A 19,444-nucleotide genomic window follows, 5' to 3' on the forward strand; every position below is an offset into this window, starting at 1 on the left:
CTTCCTTCTCACTGCGCCCGCCTCGCCTGGACCAGGCCTAGCCCCGGCTTCCTTTGCAGCAGCTCTCAGTGCCTCTCTCCTCCAGCCGTCGCCTCGCGGTTGGCCCGCGGGGCTGGCACGTGTCTAGGCAGCGGAGTTGATACCGCTTGTTTTAGCTTCTCCCCTCTGTCCCCTCCACCGTGCCCATCGCTGCCCTGCTGACATGCTGCACACGCAGCTCTGGTCGTGTCTCTCTCCTCTTCAGAATCTCCCGTGATTTCTTCTGCCCGCTAAGCTTGACCCAACTACGCTTTCTGGATTTAGCTCCAACAAATCCATCCATCCATCCATTAATTCAATCCTTTCTTACTCAACCCATTTTTTCAGTACCTTCTATGTGCAGAGGGATTAGCGACACTGATGAATGGCAATGAAATGATGCCTTAATAAATCCTGTGTCTTAACGGCGATGGCTGTCAAAGCAAACAGAACAGCTTATACACTAAGATGTCATGAAGGAAACAAAAACCAGCGATTTAAAGAATATAATAGGAATGTCTTACTTAGAAAAGGCAGCCAGTGAAGACTTCTCGGAGGAAATGGCAGCCTCTTATATTTTACTTTATGCAAACAGCCTACTGTCCTTAGCCTCCCTCTTATAGGCAAGCGTTCCGGTGTGTTTAGTATGCATGTTTTTTGGTATGTGTTGTCCTATGTGCATATATTTAGTATTTACACCTGGACTGGGTTCCAGTTCTCATTCAGTTTTCACTGTTTTCACTTATTGCTGTGCTTTTAGATTCATCCGTGCTGTTGTACTGTATTTGCACATAACTCACTGCTTTTTAACCGCTGCACAGCACTTTATTGCGAATCCACTGCGTCTTACTTAACAGTCCTGGCGATGAACTTCCAGATGGCCTACAGCTCCCCATCACCACCCATCAAGTTGCAACAAACGTTCCCACTTGCACGTGTCTTCTCATAGGCCTGTGTGAGAATGTCTTTGGAATGTATGTTCCAGAGCAGGACTGTTGGGCTCGATACCCATCTCATGAAGTAGTTTTGGATAGGGTAGCTCTGCAGTCTCCATTCCCACCAGTGCTGAGTGAGGGTTTGGTTCCTGTAGCAGCTGTAGTAATGACTCCCCATCCTCAGCAACACTTGGCATTATCCAGCTTTGTAATTTTGCCAATCTGATGTGCTATCTCATGAGAAGTGCGATCTCATTTAAACAAGCTTCTCTGGTAGTCAGTTTGAGCATCTTTTCCTATGCTTGTTATTTTTTTGGACTTCTGCAAAATGTTTATTCTTTTTTTTTTTTTTTTTTTTTTAATGGGATCTCAGTCGCGTTCCAGTTGGCAGACATTCTGTAGGTATTTAGATATTTATTTAGATATTAAGCCCTTATTGGATATAGGCATTTTCTCCCATTCTTTCACCTAATAACCTTGTTCTGTGTTTCTTCCTTAAACAGAAATCCTTAATTTTCATCTATCAAATTTGTCACTGTTTTCCTTACTATTTGTACCTTTGAAGTTTTGTCTAAAAGAAGTCCTTCTCTGCCTTTAGATCACAAAGACATTTTCTTCTGTTAAGTATAATCATGTTAGATATATGACCAAGTGGCATATTACATGTTATTAATTACTGTGTGCTCAAGCCAAAGGAAATGCAAATTGAAATAACAGTCATACACCATTTCACACCCAACATATTGACAAAAATCTTAAAGTCTGATAATTGAGGGAAATGGAAACTCCCAGGCACAGCTGGCGAGAGTATAAACTGATACAGTCCCTTTGGAGAGCATCTTGGCCACAGCTAGTCAGTTCAAAGCTGTGCGTGATTCCAGCGCAGCAGCTCCCTCTCAGATGCCTACTCTAGAGAAACCCTGTCTGTGCACACGTGTGGAGAAGTGTGAACTGGCTTCTCCAGCTCCTTACTTTACTTCTGGGTCAGGAAGTTTGCCGAGGTCCCCTTAGTCTGTTTTAATACGAATCTCTGCATTGTCTGCATGGCACGAGTGACTGCATTTCAAACATGGATTTGAAAGCAAGGGAGTAGTGGAGATATCGGTGAAGAGCTTTTTAGTTTGATGTCACTGCTTTGTCTTGAGTATTTTAATAACAATACCACCCGAAGTCAAATTTCCAAAGAATTGATCTCACTGCTTTCCTCTTCAAAGCAGGCCCCACCTAAGGTAAACTGTGGAGTGCTTGCTGCGGGTCAAAACTAGCAGGAGCCACAGACTCTTCCTGTAGCCAGATCTCTGGAGCCCGCTCGGTTGTGTGGTGCCTAATGAGAGCTACGTGACAAACTGAGAGGATGTTCAATTGTTTTCATTCTATTCTGGAACATTTATTTTTGCTGCAAAAATGACTGATCCTCAAGACTTCACATATTAAAGTATTTCTTGCTTCCCTGAGAGTAAGCCAATATTGAATTATGCTAATAATGTCTCTATTTGTTCAACAAATTGTCAGATAAAATGATATAATTAGAATCTCAGGGAAACTTTCAAAAATCACTTTTACTTCAGCAGCCTACATTTCCACACAGCCTGGGTAGCTCTTCGCTTCATCCTTTGCCCACATATTTCCTCCTTTTACCAAAATAGTTCATTATGTTGCACATCAGAGCAGGATTATTTGAAAACGGTTTCGTCTCCTGGACGCCCACTCTCGTGCCAGGGAGTCTTGTGGGGAGGCCCCGGGGGAGGGTGGCGCTGGAGGACTCGGCTCGGGGGGGCGGGCTCCCCGCGAGAGGCCCCGGGCAGCTCCGTGCCCCCCTCCTGCCGCCTCCGCCCGCGGGGGTGTCCGGCCCCTGCCAGCGGCGGCGCAGAGCGCAGGGTGCGGGCGGGGCGCTGCCGACCCCCCGCGCCACGAGGGTCTCAGCTGCCGCCCCCCCCCCCCCCCCCGTGTTCGCTCCAGGAAACTTCTACGGCACCCCCAAGCCCCCGGCGGAGCCCAGCCCTTTCCAGCCCGACCCCGTGGACCAGGTCCTGTTCGACCATGAGTTCGACCCGGAGTCCCAGAGGAAGCGGACCACGTCGGTCAGCAAGATGGACAGGACGGACAGCGCCCTGCCCGAGGAGGAGGAGGAGGAGAAGGACGCGGCCGACGGCGGCAGCGCAGGTCGGTGCTGGGCGCCGCCTCCGCGCGGGGGGGGGGGGGGGGGCCGGGCTTCCCACGGGGTTTCCCGGGGTTCCCACGCGTGCGGAGCGCCGCCGCCTGGTACTTTTTTTAAGGGAGGGAGATGGAGGCATCGGCCGTGAGAGCCGTGGGTCGGCTGCCGCCTGCGCCCCCTGCTGGGGGTGAGCCCGCAACCCGGGCCTGTGCCCCGACCGGGAATCGAGCCGCTGGCCCCCGGGCGCGCGGGCCAGGCTGGGCCACACTGCTTTTTGTCACAGCCCGTGTGACCTTTCACCTTTGGAAGCAAGTGTCCAGTTCTTGAATCGTGTCCCCCCGGCGGTAGCCTGGTCTTAGGGTTCTCGCCTGCCTCATGGGCTCTGCAACTCCACGAGGATTCCAGTGTTGCCAACAGCGACTTGTATTTAACAGCAGGAAGCCTCCCGAGTGTCATTTTTAGAAATCCGTGTTATTTAAAGACCTGCGTTTATCTGTGTACGCGGCAGCCTGGCATCACGGCTCCGAGCAGAGGCCGGGGCTGGAATCCTGGCCTCGCTGTTTCTTAGCTGCGTGACCTTGACATTAACTTCACCTCCCCGTGCCTCGGCTTCCTCGTCTGTAAAATGGGAATAGTAATGTATACTCCCGGGTCTGAGTGCGGATTGTGAGTTAGTATCTGTAAAGTGCTTAAAGTAGAGCTGGACACTAGAAGGACGGCGTCAGTGCTGCATCGCTGGTGTCAGCATCCTGCTGACTGACACGGGCTCCGTAACAGGAATTGGTTCTGGAGTCTCACCCAAGGTGCTGTCCAGGGTTAATGTCACTTAGCAGATGAAAAAAATCCAGTATGTTTATTTCCTTTTTCAAAAATTAGAGCAGAACGTGGACCCAAAAGACAGGGAAATTTGCAGAAAATATTTGGCATCTTGTTAGAAATGAAGAGCGTGTAAGTTTATCGCTTCTCATACTGTCCTGTCTTGAATAGAAAACAGAGAGAGGCATTCTGAGTCCGAGTGGATGAAGACCGTCCCGAGTTACAACCAAACCAGCAGCTCCATGGACTTTAGAAATTACATGATGAGAGATGAGAATCTGGAACCACTGCCCCAAAACTGGGAAATGGCCTACACAGACACCGGGATGATCTACTTCATTGAGTAAGCCAACGCCTGTGTCTTCTCAGAGCCCTGCCACTGTGAGGCTCGCCTGAGAATGTTTCACCTCCCTTCTCGAGGCCTCCGTGTCTTTTTTCTTTCTTTGAAAATATTTTTCATCCATGTTACAGTTGATTCTTAATCTGACTTTTCCCCTGGATGGTGTTTGGATTTTTCTTTTGACTTAGATAAAGGAATAGTGTATTTGACCTCTGGTTTTATAAAAACAAGAGGATTAAAAACAGATTTATCACTGTTAATGAAAGATGTAAGGAATAAAGAGGGTTTTGCTCTGCTTGTTTGTTTTTAAACTTTTGGGTTATTGTCCCATTTAATGAACATGCCAAGAATTATCATATGAGGGGGGGCATATTTCTTACCTGAGCTACATATTTTCAGTCCTAGAGTTTGGGTTTGATGTTTTTAGGCAATATAGTTGAATAGTATAGGAAGCAAAAAATCTCTGGTCCACAGAGGAATTGGTATAATATAAATTCACAGTAAAACAAAACTATTTTATGAAAAAGTACTATTAATATGCTTTTATTTACAGAGATATAGAGTACCATATGTATTCAGTCAACCTAAAATTTTATATTGCTTGCACCTGAGAATATTACATAAATAATTTATTAGAAGTTTCACTGTGAAGTATTTTTATATTCTCATGCAGCTGTAATTCTCATCTTTAAACTGATTTACCCAGAGGTAGCATAGTGATGTAGCGAAGTTACAGAATATACTAATTAAAATACTGGGGGCTGGATACTACACTCAAAAGAGCATATACTGAGAAATGAATTAGGGGTGGGAGATTTGAATGTATTTCCTCAATTGGTCCCCAATTCCACATCCTTCGCATTGAATGAGCATCTTGCTGTACCAAGTGAGAGTCTAGTGTTTAAAAGACATAGATTTTCTGTGCATAGTGTTCTTTTTACCCTGTGTGGTAAATTATTGATTTTGTTATACATTTATATAAGCATTAATGACCAGGATTATACACAACAGACACAATCAGGAATACTCTTCTCTATGGAGAATCTGAGGGGTTTTCAGGGGTAACTTAGACTTTTGACTTTCATGCTGACTTTGGAACTAACCCCCGAGTAAGATGTAGAGTCACTAAGAGTATCTGGAATATCTTTAGAAGCAGATTATGGGATATTTGAATGTGACAGTACCTCGCCCTGCAGACAGGGTAAGTTAGTAAATTATGGGGGTGGGGAATTTGTACAAGAAATGTCTTATAGTTGAACATTATTAAAGTGAATCAAAGGCCTAAATGTAAGGTCTGATACTATAAAACTTCTAGAAGAAAACGTGGGGGAAACGCTTTATGACATTGACTTTGGCAAGGGCTTCCTGTGTATGCCACCAGAAGTGCAGGCTAAAATAGAGAAAAGGGGTGACATCAAACTTTAGAAGATGTGGAAAAGCAGCTTAAGGAATAGGGGAACAGATTTGCAAACCACCATCTACAAAGGGGTTAATGTCCACGCTAGAGTGGAATATTGTTCGCTCCTGGATAGAGCGCTCTTGTTTGCTGCAGCTAATGTGTTTGGTCTGTTACTGCTGCTGGTAGATCATGCATCCATAAGTAAATAACCCTGGTCTACAGTCTGTAGCTATTATGCTTTGGGTATGGCCCCATGGGCATTTCTTTCCCTTGAGAAATAGTGGGTAAAATCCTAGTGGGTTGCCTACATCTGCTAATCTAGCAGTAAAAATTTTGCATCATTGGATCCAAAGTTAAGCTTTTCTAAAGCAGCAGTTTGGAATTTGGCTTTGTAGGATATGTCCATGATTTTTTTTTTTTTTTAAACAGTCTGCATACTGCCAGGCCTCTGTGGAGTTCTACTCCTTTTCATTTTGCTAAAATTGATTTAGCCAGTTTTAGTTTGGGGAAATTATTTTTGTGACAGAATGGGTAACAAACAGATTTTCTAGAAAGAACCCATTTCTCCTCCTTAGATAGTCCACGTTCAGCATACAGGAGTGTTTGTACCACAGTCTTGTCAGACCTGGCAGTGTGCTGGAAGGGGCTGCCCAGCAAGCAGCTATCTCTGTAAGGAGCTCAGGGCTTAGAAAAGGCGTAGATCTAATTCATTCCCTGGAATCACTGGCTCCATTTCCTAAGACTGGCCAGTGTCAAGATTAGTGAGGTGATCTCATGATAAGACACCAAGAAAAGATAACTTGTTCACTTACTATTCTCACACTATTTGGTAATAACTGTAATTTACATCTTGCTGCTTTCCTATTATATATGTTCTTTGGTGATTGTTTCCTTTCTTTGCTCAACTCATATTTCAGATACTTAAACTATAGCACTGTTTGTCTGCCCAGCAGTGTGATCATTTTGTTTTAGTGATAGTATCTACTACACGGTGACCTATAGTGAAATTAAAGACACTGCTCTTTGAAAGCATCTGCGGCCTACTTCATAAACAGAGGCGTGGGGCGATCGTTTTTGTTCCACCTTTTTTTTCTATTAAATATATGGTCCATATGGATGGAAACTTAGTTTCGTAGAGTTGAGTTTAATTATAACCATCATTTTCACTTGCATGTTGCAGAAACAGACACTGGAAAGCTTTTTCTTTTATCTCACTCTACATTATTTTATTTAAAATAGCCCTGTGAGTCCAGAGGCTCTATCTGAACATTCATCTCTGTACTCCCAGCTCCCAGCACAGTGTCCACACATCACAGAGACCCAAGAAATACAGTGGGGTTTGGAGGGAAGGAGGAAGGAATTCAGCCAGCAAGCAAACCAGGTTTTCAGTGGGGCCTTTTCTGCTGGATAATGCAGAGTACGGGCCGTAGCTCGCCCTCTGAAACGTTTTTATTGCTTAAATAGTGTCTGTTATTCTGTACCTGGCATCTCATCCGTTTTTAGAATCTCCATTTTCAAATGAGTCCTTTAGCATTACCTTTGCTTTATGGCCTTTCTGAAGTCACAGACTGAGAGCAGTGGGATTATTGAGTCAGAGGTAGGGAAACGGAGCCTGTAGGAGATGAATATTCCAGATCATCTACCCTCTAGTCCCTTTTAATCTTTGCATTTGATATATTTTCCCCCATCTTTATTTCACTGTTTCTAATTGAAATCCTTCTTCTGCAGCCACAATACCAAAACGACCACCTGGCTGGATCCCCGCCTGTGTAAGAAGGCCAAGGCCCCCGAGGACTGTGAAGACGGAGGTAGAGATTCAGAACCTTACCCCACACTTGCCCTCTGCTCCCTTCCCGCTCCGCGGTTTTAGGCATCTGCTGGGGTCACGGAAGCCACTCTGGCTCACACTGTGTGCTCTCTGAAAGTGAGCCCTTGGCTTTCTGTCTGTCTCCCAGATATTTAAATTCACTCGTCGGTGAATTCTTTCCTGTCTGTTTTGAATCTGGCATTTCTCTCAGTTCTTTTTTCTTTTTTTTTCTTACAGAGCTTCCTTACGGCTGGGAGAAAATAGAGGACCCTCAGTATGGGACATACTATGTTGAGTAAGTCTGTTACCTTGGTTAACTTTCTCCCAAATGCTCTTCTTTCATTACGCAGCTTTGGGAGCACTGAATGCAGCACTCTATGCTTCTGGGCCCGCGCTCAGTTGTTTCCAGGAGGGGATGAGAGGGTAGGGCCGGAGCCCTCACTTCACCAGCTCAGGGCTTCTGGAAGTTGAGCTTTGAAGTGAATAGAGAGAGCTGGAGAGAAGCTGCCAGATGATGAGTAGTTGTCATCACTGCTACAGCTTCTGCAGAGAGCAGTGGAGGCAGAAAACTGGAATGAGGGCGCTGGACTGGCTGAGCTGTTAAGGTCACTTCCAACACTAAAGCCTTACGTTCTGAAAACAATGGGGAGAACTTTGAGGGCAGCGTATACCTTATGACCCAGTATTTTTTTCTTAAATATGTTTTTATTGATTTCAGAGAGAGGAAGGGAGAGGGAGAGAGAGTTAGAAACATCAGTGATTAGAGAGTCATTGATCAGCTACCTCCTGCACGCCCCCTACTGGGAGTCAAGCCCGAAACCCAGGCAGGTACCCTGACCAGGAATCGAACCCTGATGTCCTGGTTCATGGGTTGACACTCAACCACTGAGCACGCTGGTTGGGCCACCCATAATTTTGAAGTACATATGATTAAAAGAGCTCTCTCTTTTAAGGAGTTAATCAAGGAAAACTTAGTAATTTGGGTCGGGGGGGGGTGAAAGTACCTCCATACACAGCTGTTATGGTTAAATTTAAACAAATATATGTCGGCTGGAACACCAAACCCCTGTCTTTGTTAGCCAGAGAAAGTAAGTTAACATCAACATCTGATTTTTCTTTCCCTGTTCTTCATTCATCGAATTACTACGTTGTTATGACCATTGGGTGACTTTGCTTCCAAATGCTATAGATACAATTCTGACCTCAGGCATCGTAGTAAGAGGCAAACAGTTGCATCGGAAATGTTACCGTTTCCCTGGAAACTGGGAGTCTGAGCCTACTGCCTGAGCAATGAAGGCAAAATGATATTATTACCTGGAAAAAATAGCAAACCTGAGACTCTACTAGTTTTGTGATGGCTTATTAACTTTTTATTACTTGTTAGCATGAACAAATGCCACTTCCTGGTATTTGTCCTTAAAGTTAGTACCTCTGACTCCAGTTGTAACTCTAGTCTTGATTCCAATGTGTGGGTTGTTCTTGAGTCTCTACTTAGAGAGAAATCTAACTTGTACCCTAAGGAAATGACTCGGTTGACCCTTAGCTCTATAACTTCTCAGTATCAATATTTTGGTTCCTTTGAAAAGCTATGCTAATTTTGTTTTCATTGTGCTATTTAATATCTTGCTGATACTGTGATGTGAAAAGTATACAAGGGCTCTTTGGTTATTTTTTTCCTAAACGTATTTAGTTAAAATAAAGAAACAGCCCAGCTGGTTGTGGCTCAGCAGTTGAGCATTAACCCATGAACCTGGAGGTCACAGTTCGATTCCGGGTCAGGACACATGCCTGGGTTATGGGCTTGGTCCCCAGTCGGGGACGTGCAGGAGGCAGCCGATCAATGACTCTCTCATCATTGATGTTTCTATCTCCCTCTCTCCCTCTCCCTTTCTCTCTCTGAAATCAATAAAAACATATTTTTTAAAATAAAATGAAAAAAATAAAGAAGCAACCATTTTTTAAGTCCAGGGAATTTTTGAAGGCCAACGAAAAAGGTTCTGTGAAATTTTTCCCCTGGTACTTTGTCTATTTAAATTGGGCCTTAATCAGCTGTTCCGTGCCGTGGACACTGCTGAGCATTTCTGAGATAATGGTCCTCATTCTCTTACTGTCAGTTCCAAAGGGACTTGAATACGTGGTCAGGAGGTGAAAGTCATGGCCTGTTATAAACTCGGGCTAAATGGCCTGGTTCTCATTAAGCAAGGCTCTCGTACTGAAGCAGCTTCAGGGCGGACCCCGAAGTAGCCTGCCCCAGCCGTCTCGGGGGTGGGCGAGTTGCCGGCTCTCGCAGCATTAGCACCGGAGACAGGGTTTCTGTTCCCAGAAGGAGCTCGTTTCACAGGAGGGTAATTTGTCAGATTAAGAAGGAGCTGGCTGTACTCAGGATGCACATCAGCGCGGAGTCAGCTGAGCTGAGGAATGTGGCCGGGTTCCCAGATTAGTGAGGTTTTGAATCCCGACCACAGTAATCCGCGCGAGTTCACTGACGGAGATAACAAGCTGTTACTTGAATGGCTACTCTTTGGCTCTCTTAGTTTGTCAAACCAGATGGCACGAAGATTGCTCTTGGCAGAAGCCTCGCAGTAGTAACACCAACTGCGGGGGCAGCGTTTCTTTGTAAGTATTTGTTTCCCAGTACGATTCGGAAATGGATTAATTTATTTCTGAAAATGAAATTGTTCCAAAAATGCAGCGGCAGGCCTTTCAAAAGAATGCCCGTATATATTAGGAACTTTGTCTTTATTGTATCGCATTAAGTGTCCTGGTCCAAATACAGGGCTGCTTTAATATCTCAGGTTCTTAAAAAAAAAAATAACGATTTTGTTTGCTGAGATGAATTTTAAAAATCCACACACCATACACAGAACTTTAATACAGATGAGATTCCAGATTACATGTAATATGTTGAATCATGCTTGTCTCCCTCCGTTGTTTAATTTCTCATCTCTCTTACTTCGCACGGCTAGTTCTATGGAAAACAAAACCTGTTGCATCTTAACAGTGTTGTGGATGTAAGTAAATGAAGAGCAGTGTTTGTTTGTTTTTAAATATATTTTTATTGATTTCAGAGAAGAAAGGAGAGGGGAAGAGAGAGAAACGTCAATGATGAGAGAGTCATTGATGGGCTGCCTCCTGCACACCCCCTGCTGGGGATCGAGCCCGCAACCTGGGCATGTGCCCTGACCTGGAATTGAACTTCGACCTCCTGGATCTCAGGTCGATGCTCAACCGCTGAGCCACGCCCAGCCGGGCGAGTGTTTTTACCTTTTTGTGGCATTTTAATCTAGGTAGTCTAAGGTGACAGATGCAGTTACTCCCTTCACTACAATCTTACATTTTTCGTCAAAGGATTTTCAGTAAAAGGACACCTCATTTGCACACTTCTGTTCTCTTCTCCCACACGTGGCAAAGAGGGTACCTTCAAAGGACTGCTTTTTATGTCCTGGTGCCCGGGTAGCAGTGAGTCACTAGCTCTGGATGATTTTGGATTGAGCCAAGGTCCTTTCTAAACAGATTGATTCGTTTAAGTGTCAGTTTCTAGTTGTTTTATTTTTTTAAGAATATGAAAATGTCAGTATTTAATAAACAACTTTTAAAGTAGTGCCTAGTTTAACACCAATGATCTTCATTGTCACAGAGGGTTAAACCGTTAGCTCAGTTGATAGGCGCCCCTCGGGGTCAGAAGCAGAAGCAGACTTGAGTTTTAGTGACATCAGAACCCAGAGGATGTCATGCGGAACTCGCTTCTTTAGAGCTCTGAGATGAAATACCTGCATCGGCCTCAGAGCTACTAGCGCCCTTGACACCAGAACACAGAGAAGCCTGGCTGCTCCCACACCCCCCACCATCAATGTTCACAAATGGCAAAGTAGTCATTCAAGTGTGTGACTGTTTTTGTGCAGATTTTGTAAAACTCAGCCCAGCTAAAGACAATCATGACCTGAAACTGTTGACTTGATGTTTAGTTGTTGGTGTTCACTCATTTCACTCTTTCAAAAATGGATTCTGTTGGAAAATGGGTAGCATTTGGCTGAAATACATCTGTGCTTTGGAAGTGCTCGAATGTCATTCCCATTGCTCCTCATTAGACCTTGTGGTCTGAATGTCTTGTGTCCTTAGCTAGCACCCAGTTGACCGACCTCCCGGCACAACGACACCTGGGCCCCTCTGTGACTGGCACTCTCCCGTGGGATGTCACCTCCTGCTGGCTGGTCGCTCAACCTCTCCGTCTTGCTCTTCCCCACAGGCTTGTGTGTTTTCCAAGGGCCCATTGGGAGTGCCCCCAGGTCAGAAATACCAGTTCAACTTAGGTTGTCATTACAGAATCCATTTAACCTCTGTGTAACGGTGGAAGAATTTAGGTGTGGAAGAGTAGTTCTGTGAGATCATGGATAAAAGCAAACCTCTTTCTTAGTTGCTGCTAAAACCCTGGGTGGGTGAGTCCATAGAAAAGTCCATAGAAGTTCTAGAAGGCTCCGTACTCAGACTTCTTCAAAAGTCTTTGCAGCTGCATCATTGTGGAGAAACTTAAAATGCTCCTATTATTAACTGTCTTTTAAAGAAATTAATCAGTTACCAACAGTCCTCATTGCATTGATTCGAGGGCTTCTACACCGTTTTGAAGCGCTGTTGGCTATTTTGGGTGCGTTTATGAAGACGCTGCAGTGGTTCAGCAGCTTGGGCTGTGAGGAATCGCTCTGGGCCTTTCTCTAGTCGCCCAAAGTCCTCCCACTGTGGTCTGTCAGCTTCTGTGTGTCCCATGCCTAAAGGTGCGCATTTGTCCCTTACGCTGGGGATGGAATGGGCTGATAGCCTACCTTAAAATAATGTAACTCTTCCGTCTTAAACTGAAATGCACATTTCTCTCTGTTTTCCAGTCACCTTAACCAGAAGACCCAGTTTGAAAACCCAGTGGAGGAAGCCAAACGGAAAAAGCAGTCAGGACAGGCTGAGGCTGCGTCTTCCAAATCAGGTAGAGCTTGTCCTGACTTGCAAAGTTGATGTATTAAATGGATAAAAAGCGACTTTGAGCTTTTTGTTGTTGGGGCTCTAAAGTCCAGCAGAGAACATCTAAGTTTCGTTGCTGTGAAGATAGGACTGATCTTAATAAAACACCGGGAGGTTTTGAGAATACTGAGATTTTTCTCACACTCCTCGTATATGGAGTGTGACATTGTTGGGAGAGGGACTGGAGAGCTCTGCTGTGGGTGTGAGGCGCCGATTTGAAGATGCGTTGCTTCCTAATGCTTAAGGCCAGCCCAGGATTAGATCTCGTTCATTATGAGTTTAATTATGAGGCTCTCCCTCCCCTTCGACTCCAGATAAGGGACTCCGTGGGGTGAGAGAAAGTAAGTACAAACCAGGCAACGTGGGTTCATCCATGTCAGATAACATGGGCGAATCCTATAAAAGAGAAATGACTCACTTGCAAAGTTTTATTTTTCAGTGATCAGTTTATGAATTTAAATTCTAAGTGTTCCATAACATTAGAGCCTCTCTCATTTTTTCTTCTTTATGGTTTGTTATATTTAAATTACATAGACTATCTAAAACATTGCTTTCGAGGGCCCTATTCATTGTAATGATTTTTGTTCTCAAACACACTTCTCATTTTGGCGCAGACATGGAAAAATCCCACTTCACTCGTGATCCATCCCAGCTCAAAGGCATCCTTGTTCGAGCATCGCTCAAGAAAAGCACAATGGGGTTTGGTTTTACCATCATCGGTGGAGACAGGCCTGATGAGTTCCTGCAAGTGAAAAACGTGCTGAAGGACGGCCCTGCCGCCCAGGACGGGAAAATTGCACCAGGTGAGCAACTTAATAAACACATGTGTGTGTATATTCTGGATCTTACCTACTATTGCCATAGCCTCTGGGGCAGCACCCCAGGCTCAAACGTTTTTAAATTTCTGTAGCAAAAATGTCTGAATAAGCCCCTGCCCACTTGGCTCAGTTGGTTGGGTTTGTCCCGATCACCAAAAGGTTGCTGGTTTGACTCTCAGTCAGGGCCCAGACTCATGTTTTAAATACCGTTCATGTTGATTTTCTTAAAGCCCATCTGCAATCGGAACACATTAAATCACCTCTATTTGGCAATAACTTTTTTTTAGACATATATATTTTTATTGATTTCAGAGAGAGAGAGGAAGGGAGAGGGAGAGAGAGAGAGAGAAGCATCAGTGATGAGAGTCATTGATCGGCTGCCTCCTGCACGCCCCCTGCTGGGAATCGAGCCCGCAGCCTGGGCATGTGCCCTGACCGGGAACCTCGATCTCCTGGATCCTAGGTCTATGCTCAACTGCTGAGCCATGCCAGCCGGGCAATAACCTTTTCTTTTTTTTAAGACTTTTATTGATTTTTAGAAAGGAAGGGAGAGGGAGAGAGAGAAACATCAATGTGAAAGAGAAACATCAATCAGCTGCTTCCTGCACACCCCCGACAGGGGATGGAGCCCACTTCCTGGGCATGTGCCCTGACTAGGATTCAAACTGGTGACCTGTCGGTGCACAGGACGACGCCCAGCCAACTGAGCCACACCAGCCAGGGCTGGCAATAACCTTTTAAATAATGATATTCAAATAAAAGCAGCAAATGGATAAGACAGCAGAGGACTAGTTTTAAAAATTAAGGCTGTGTTTAAAAAAACACAGCTGATGAATGTCAAGTGGCAGTGGTCATAATAGTGTAAAATCAGGGCAGTAAATCCAACTTTTCAAGATTACTTTAGCTGACTTTTCAGTGTCTTAATATGTCCTTTGCTTGTGTTGACTATTTTAGTTGCTTGTTTCAACTTGTGAAATCTGAATGACAACAAATTAAAACTCCAGAAAAGGGTGCTAAAAGAAAATATATTCATAATAATGTTATTCTAATCTTTAGGCCTACATTATGAATTTTTAATTACCTCTTAATGGCTTCTTAAAAGTCAGGAAACAAGGCGGTATTTAAAGATCACCTGTTTGTACAAGTAGTCAGGGGTGCTACTTGCTCCTGCGCTATGTACTGGGCACCCACTACAACGTGCTGAGCTCGTGTGGCCATGAAGGTAGGACTCAGAGGATACACTAACAGTAATGATATGAATTTGCAGTTATTTTTGATACGATTCCCTTGAGTTTAAGGTCATAACTCTTTGCTACAAAGATAATTAAGATTTGCACATTTATACATCCTTTCTAGAAAGGAGCCACAGAAGGGAGAATGGCATGTCTGTGTTCGAAATCTAACTTTTCAGCAGTTAATGAACAGTAAGGTTTCCAAAATTCAAAGTTAGATAGTGAATTTAACTTATTTTTGTCTCCCCCAACGATAAAAATGAACTTATTTGGTGGTTTTAATATTTTTAACATGACTATCGTTTACCAGGCGATGTTATTGTGGACATCAATGGCAACTGTGTCCTTGGTCACACCCACGCAGATGTTGTCCAGATGTTCCAGTTGGTGCCTGTGAATCAGTACGTAAACCTCACTCTATGCCGTGGTTATCCGCTCCCGGATGACAGTGAAGACCCTGTTGTCGACATTGTTGCTGCTACTCCTGTCATCAACGGACAGTCGTTAACCAAGGGAGAGACTCAGGATTTGAAGTCAGGAGCGATGGTTCTGGACCAGAATGGAAAATCGGGACACATCCTGGTCAGTGACCGTCTCAATGGACCATCGGATGCGAGCGAGCAGAGAGTGTCCATGGCGTCATCGGGCAGCTCCCAACCTGAACTAGTGACCGTCCCCCTGATCAAGGGCCCTAAGGGCTTTGGGTTTGCCATTGCTGACAGCTCCACCGGACAGAAGGTGAAGATGATCCTGGATAGTCAGTGGTGCCCGGGCCTGCAGAAGGGGGATGTCATTAAGGAAATTTACCACCAGAACGTGCAGAACCTGACCCACCTCCAGGTGGTGGAGGTGCTAAAGCAGTTCCCAGTGGGCGCCGACGTACCCTTGCTCATCTTACGAGGAGGTGAGTAGGGCGCAAGTAGGAGACGTCCTCCCTGTTCACCCGTTTATATCTGATACTGTCCTTCCTTACAGGTCAGGGTGCCTTCTCCCCGCAGACCCAGCTGATCGTTAGCGGGCATTTTCCAGAGGGTTGTCTGACCGCTCCCATAAGCGGTGTCTCTTGCAGCGGACTCTTTAGTTGTTAATGGTTTCCTTCATCTCCATGATGGATTTCTTTCCCTCTGTATTCTTTTAAAAACCTGATTTATGGCTTTAATGACAGGAGATCACACTGTGAAGTCGCGTGTGCCGCTTCAGATGCAGATCATTTTCCTTCCATTTACTCTGTTGATGGCAACAGTAGAGATTGGCTCTCTCTGTCACTGGTGCTGCGTCTGGGCCTCCGGAACGTACTGGATGCTGGAGAGAGCTGGCTCCTCTGAGTGGCAGAGTCGGGGGGCGCTGACCTGTTCACTAAGAACAGTCACAGTAGCTTGTGCTCGGAAAGCTTTAGTCTTAAGCTTTCGTCTCTCCCTGTAAATGTTAATTAGACCCCACAGTGCTCATGTGAGAGAAATAAAATTTTCCTTTTCCAAGGTCATCAGCTGACACGAACTGCTCTCAGACAGTATAAATCCTGGTCCAAGGACAGAGCACAAAGTTTGCATTTTAATAGGCTTCTTAAATCCACACCTACGCGTGCCGGATGCTTTAAAGTCTCCCCTTCGCTCTTTCATCCCTCTGGCTTTCAATTTTCATTTTTGAAGCAAATGAGTAGTTTAACTTCATTGGGGCTTTTTTTTTCTCTTACTCTCATTTCTTTGAACTATTTTTGCTGCCGCTTCGGGTGATGTGGTCGAATGTGCCCCGAGGGAGGTGGGATCTCTGCTGTGCCCGAGCGCCATCCTCGGTTTCCGCAGATACAACAGCGTCTGGGGCCCGGCGGCCGACAGTTTCCTGCCTTGCTCCCGGTCGGCTCTGCGGTGCAGGGAGACATCCTTAATCTATTTGAGCCTTTGGTTGCCGTATTTGTAAAATGGTAGAAACAGTTATGCCTTAGGATTGTCATAAACATAAAATGAGATTATACGCATATAATGCCTGGCTCGTAGGAGGTGTCAGAGAACCAACCAGCTACTCAAAGTCAAAACTAGTTCATCATAAACGTTAACTATATTTGTGATCTGAAAATGCTTCCTCTGTTTTTAAAATGTGCCTTTTTTTTTTTTTTTCAGGTCCTTCTTCACCAACTAAAACAGCCAAACTGGTGAGTATACCATGGTCTTCACTTGCTTCTTAATACACTGAAAGATGCCCCATCCCCCTCTGTAGGGACAGCCCCCATGGTGGTGACTGTGGCCTGGGGAAGTCAGGACCCAAGCTGCCCTGGCTTATATCAGACTCTCTAGGGAAGCGTGGGAATCAGAAAAAACCCTGTAGAGGAGATGTGCTCTCCTGGCGAAGTATTTTTACCGGAGGAATACTAGAGACTGTACAGCCAATGATCCTGTCCTCTAAGCAGTAAAATGGGGACACAGGGAGTGCTGCTCAGGGTTCTTTCTCTGAGAGGAGCACGTGGAGGGCAGAGAGAAACTTACATCTCCCTGTTTCCAAAAGGAGCCATGGTGGCCTCACCTAATCTCATGGGGCCTGTAGGTGCCCACATTTAGGTAACTTCTCACATGTCAGACTGAACAAGACTTTCTCGAGATTCGTGGCCACCTGTGCTCAGTTGTGTGTTGTCAAGGCGACAGGCTGTCAGGCATGAAGCCGTGTTCTCTTTGGCACCTTTCTGAGTAGCTGAGGAGCCCCCTGGACAACCTGTATAGAGAAAGACCTACAAAAGGATGCACCAGGTGGCGCTACAAAAGGAACTGTGAGGTGCGCGTGTGGCACTTCAGTAGCACAGTTCTGGGGGTGTGGATGCGCAGGCAGCTATGTGTGAGATCCTGATGAGCTGTAGTTTGCTTGAGTTGGAGTCTGTCCTCTCACAATCGAAAGGTCGCCTCCATAACCTTCAACCACAGGCCGTTAAGGAAAGACCATCAGAGGTAAAATGGCTGGATCCTTTCTCGCCCACCTAATGGGATGCTCTGCAAACCCGCTGTTTTGTGGATCAAAGGAAAGAAGCTCTCTGCACTTTTATAGACCGTGCCCCTCAGGTCCAGTGTGGACAAAAATATTTTATTTTATTTTATTTTTTTGCCTATTCAGTTAAATTTGCAGTGTAGTTCCCTACATTTGTCTGGCTCCTCTAGGAATCATTTTCCTCTCCTGCGCCGACAGATGTATTTTATAATGGATGCTGGTGCAGCCACGGTGACCCTCGTGTTTTATAACTGATGGAGGTCTCCGATGACCCGCACTGCCTGAGCAGAATCCCAGGACGCCTGGGGCAAAGGGGAGCGGCTGCTCTCACCTCCCCGCCACCTGCCTGGTTGGATCAGCGAGGGGTCCCCTCTGGCACAACACTGTAGTGCCCGTCCCCTCCCTGCTCCCTACATCCTAGTCAGTGTGAATTATTTTACCACACACGTCTCTAATCCCCTCTCCTCACAGTAATTCAGGACAACAAGCTGTTCTCAAACCATATTTATTTTCTTAGGCTGGTTATTGGATTTCGTGTTTAGGATGTTATTAAAGAACTCATTTTGCTCGGATATTGTCTCGAGCAGGTTCTGTCTGAATGAGAGACTGTGTAAATGGATTACTCCGTGTCTCCTTATCTGATTGCCCAGCAGGGGTGCGTTTCTCCTTAAGATACTTGATTGGCCGTGTGGGTTTCACAGCGTCATCTGACTTAGCACTTCCTGTTCCAGTTGCTTAGAAAGAATGTTATCTTAAACAGCATCACTGGGAATTAGGTTCAGCGAGGGGAGGGGGGTTTCTTGAGAATTTTCTCCCAGTCTCCCTCCTGCTTTACCTAGAAGCACTGCTTGTGCCACCTCCCTGTTTCTCTTCCCAAAGGCAGCGTGTGTCTTGGTGTGAGAACAGGGCAGGAGGGCTTGGACATAGGACTAAGGCCGTTCAGTTGACATCACTCTAAGCCTTTCCTAATTCCGGTTAAATATGTTTTAACCAAACACCCGTGGCCATGCAGGCGAACCCCTGGGAGACCGCGGCTGTGCTGTGGCTCTGATCTGCCCCCTGTGTAGCCGGGATCAGTTGACATACCCAGTGTAGACAACCGATTTATGAACTAATCGCCCACCAGGCTGTTTAAAATACTAAGGAAGGCCTTTTCCATTTCAGAAAATGGATAAGAAGGAAACTTCCGGAAGTTTGGAGGCCGTAAACGAGCCCATCCCCCAGCCTCTGCCTTTTCCACCCAGCATTGTCAGGTCAGGATCCCCGAAACTGGATCCTTCCGAGGTCTACCTGAAATCCAAGACTTTATATGAAGATAAACGTAAGTAGTTGTGGGATATTTCAGGAGAGCTTGCAACAAAATAAATTTTAATTTTTAAAAAATATATATCTTTATTGATTTCAAAGAGAGGAAGAGAGAGGGGGAGAGAGAGAGAAACATTGATGATGAGAGAGTCATTGACCAGCTGCAGCCTACAACCCAGGCATGTGCCCTGACAGGGAATCGAACCCCAATCTCCTGGATCCTAGGTTGATGCTCAACTGCTGAGCCATGCCTGGCTGGGCTGAATTTGAATTTTTAAAAAAATCTGGGACCTCCCCATCTTTCAAAACCATGTTGAAAAGTTATTTCTTCATTTCATTTTAATATGACGTTGGGCTCCTTCCATTCACATTCAACATTCATTCATTTGTTTCAAAACCATACATTAAGTGCCTACTGTCTACCCAACATCCAAGTAAGTAATGAGAATAAAGATATAAATAGATAGGTTACATAGGACCTGAACCCCAAAAGATGATTAAACCTAAATGGAAAGAACAAATGTGTAATCAAGTAAGTGTGTAAATAAGTACAAATAAGCCAGACAGGTGCAGTAACAGAAGGGTGGACTGGGCGGTGGGTCCAAGGTAGGAGGCGGTTGATTGTACCACCATGGGTAGTAG

General features: G+C 45.3%; 1 protein-coding gene across 2 annotated transcripts in view; it reads left to right on the forward strand.

Annotated features, from left to right (window-relative positions):
• Nucleotides 1-19,444, forward strand: part of MAGI3 (membrane associated guanylate kinase, WW and PDZ domain containing 3) — a 119,054-nt gene that overhangs the window by 78,500 nt on the left and 21,110 nt on the right. For both annotated transcript variants that reach the window (XM_087827814.1, XM_087827813.1), the window contains exons 4-12: nt 2,913-3,116; nt 4,096-4,267; nt 7,392-7,471; nt 7,708-7,765; nt 12,348-12,442; nt 13,092-13,280; nt 14,838-15,431; nt 16,645-16,676; nt 18,662-18,818. In XM_087827814.1, the coding sequence (XP_087683940.1) occupies nt 2,913-3,116; nt 4,096-4,267; nt 7,392-7,471; nt 7,708-7,765; nt 12,348-12,442; nt 13,092-13,280; nt 14,838-15,431; nt 16,645-16,676; nt 18,662-18,818 (1,581 nt within the window). The remainder of the gene's footprint in view (nt 1-2,912; nt 3,117-4,095; nt 4,268-7,391; nt 7,472-7,707; nt 7,766-12,347; nt 12,443-13,091; nt 13,281-14,837; nt 15,432-16,644; nt 16,677-18,661; nt 18,819-19,444) is intronic.

Source organism: Miniopterus natalensis, chromosome 19 (genome assembly GCF_054644295.1).
Source record: "Miniopterus natalensis isolate mMinNat1 chromosome 19, mMinNat1.hap1, whole genome shotgun sequence".
NCBI classification, from domain to species: Eukaryota; Metazoa; Chordata; class Mammalia; order Chiroptera; family Miniopteridae; genus Miniopterus; species Miniopterus natalensis.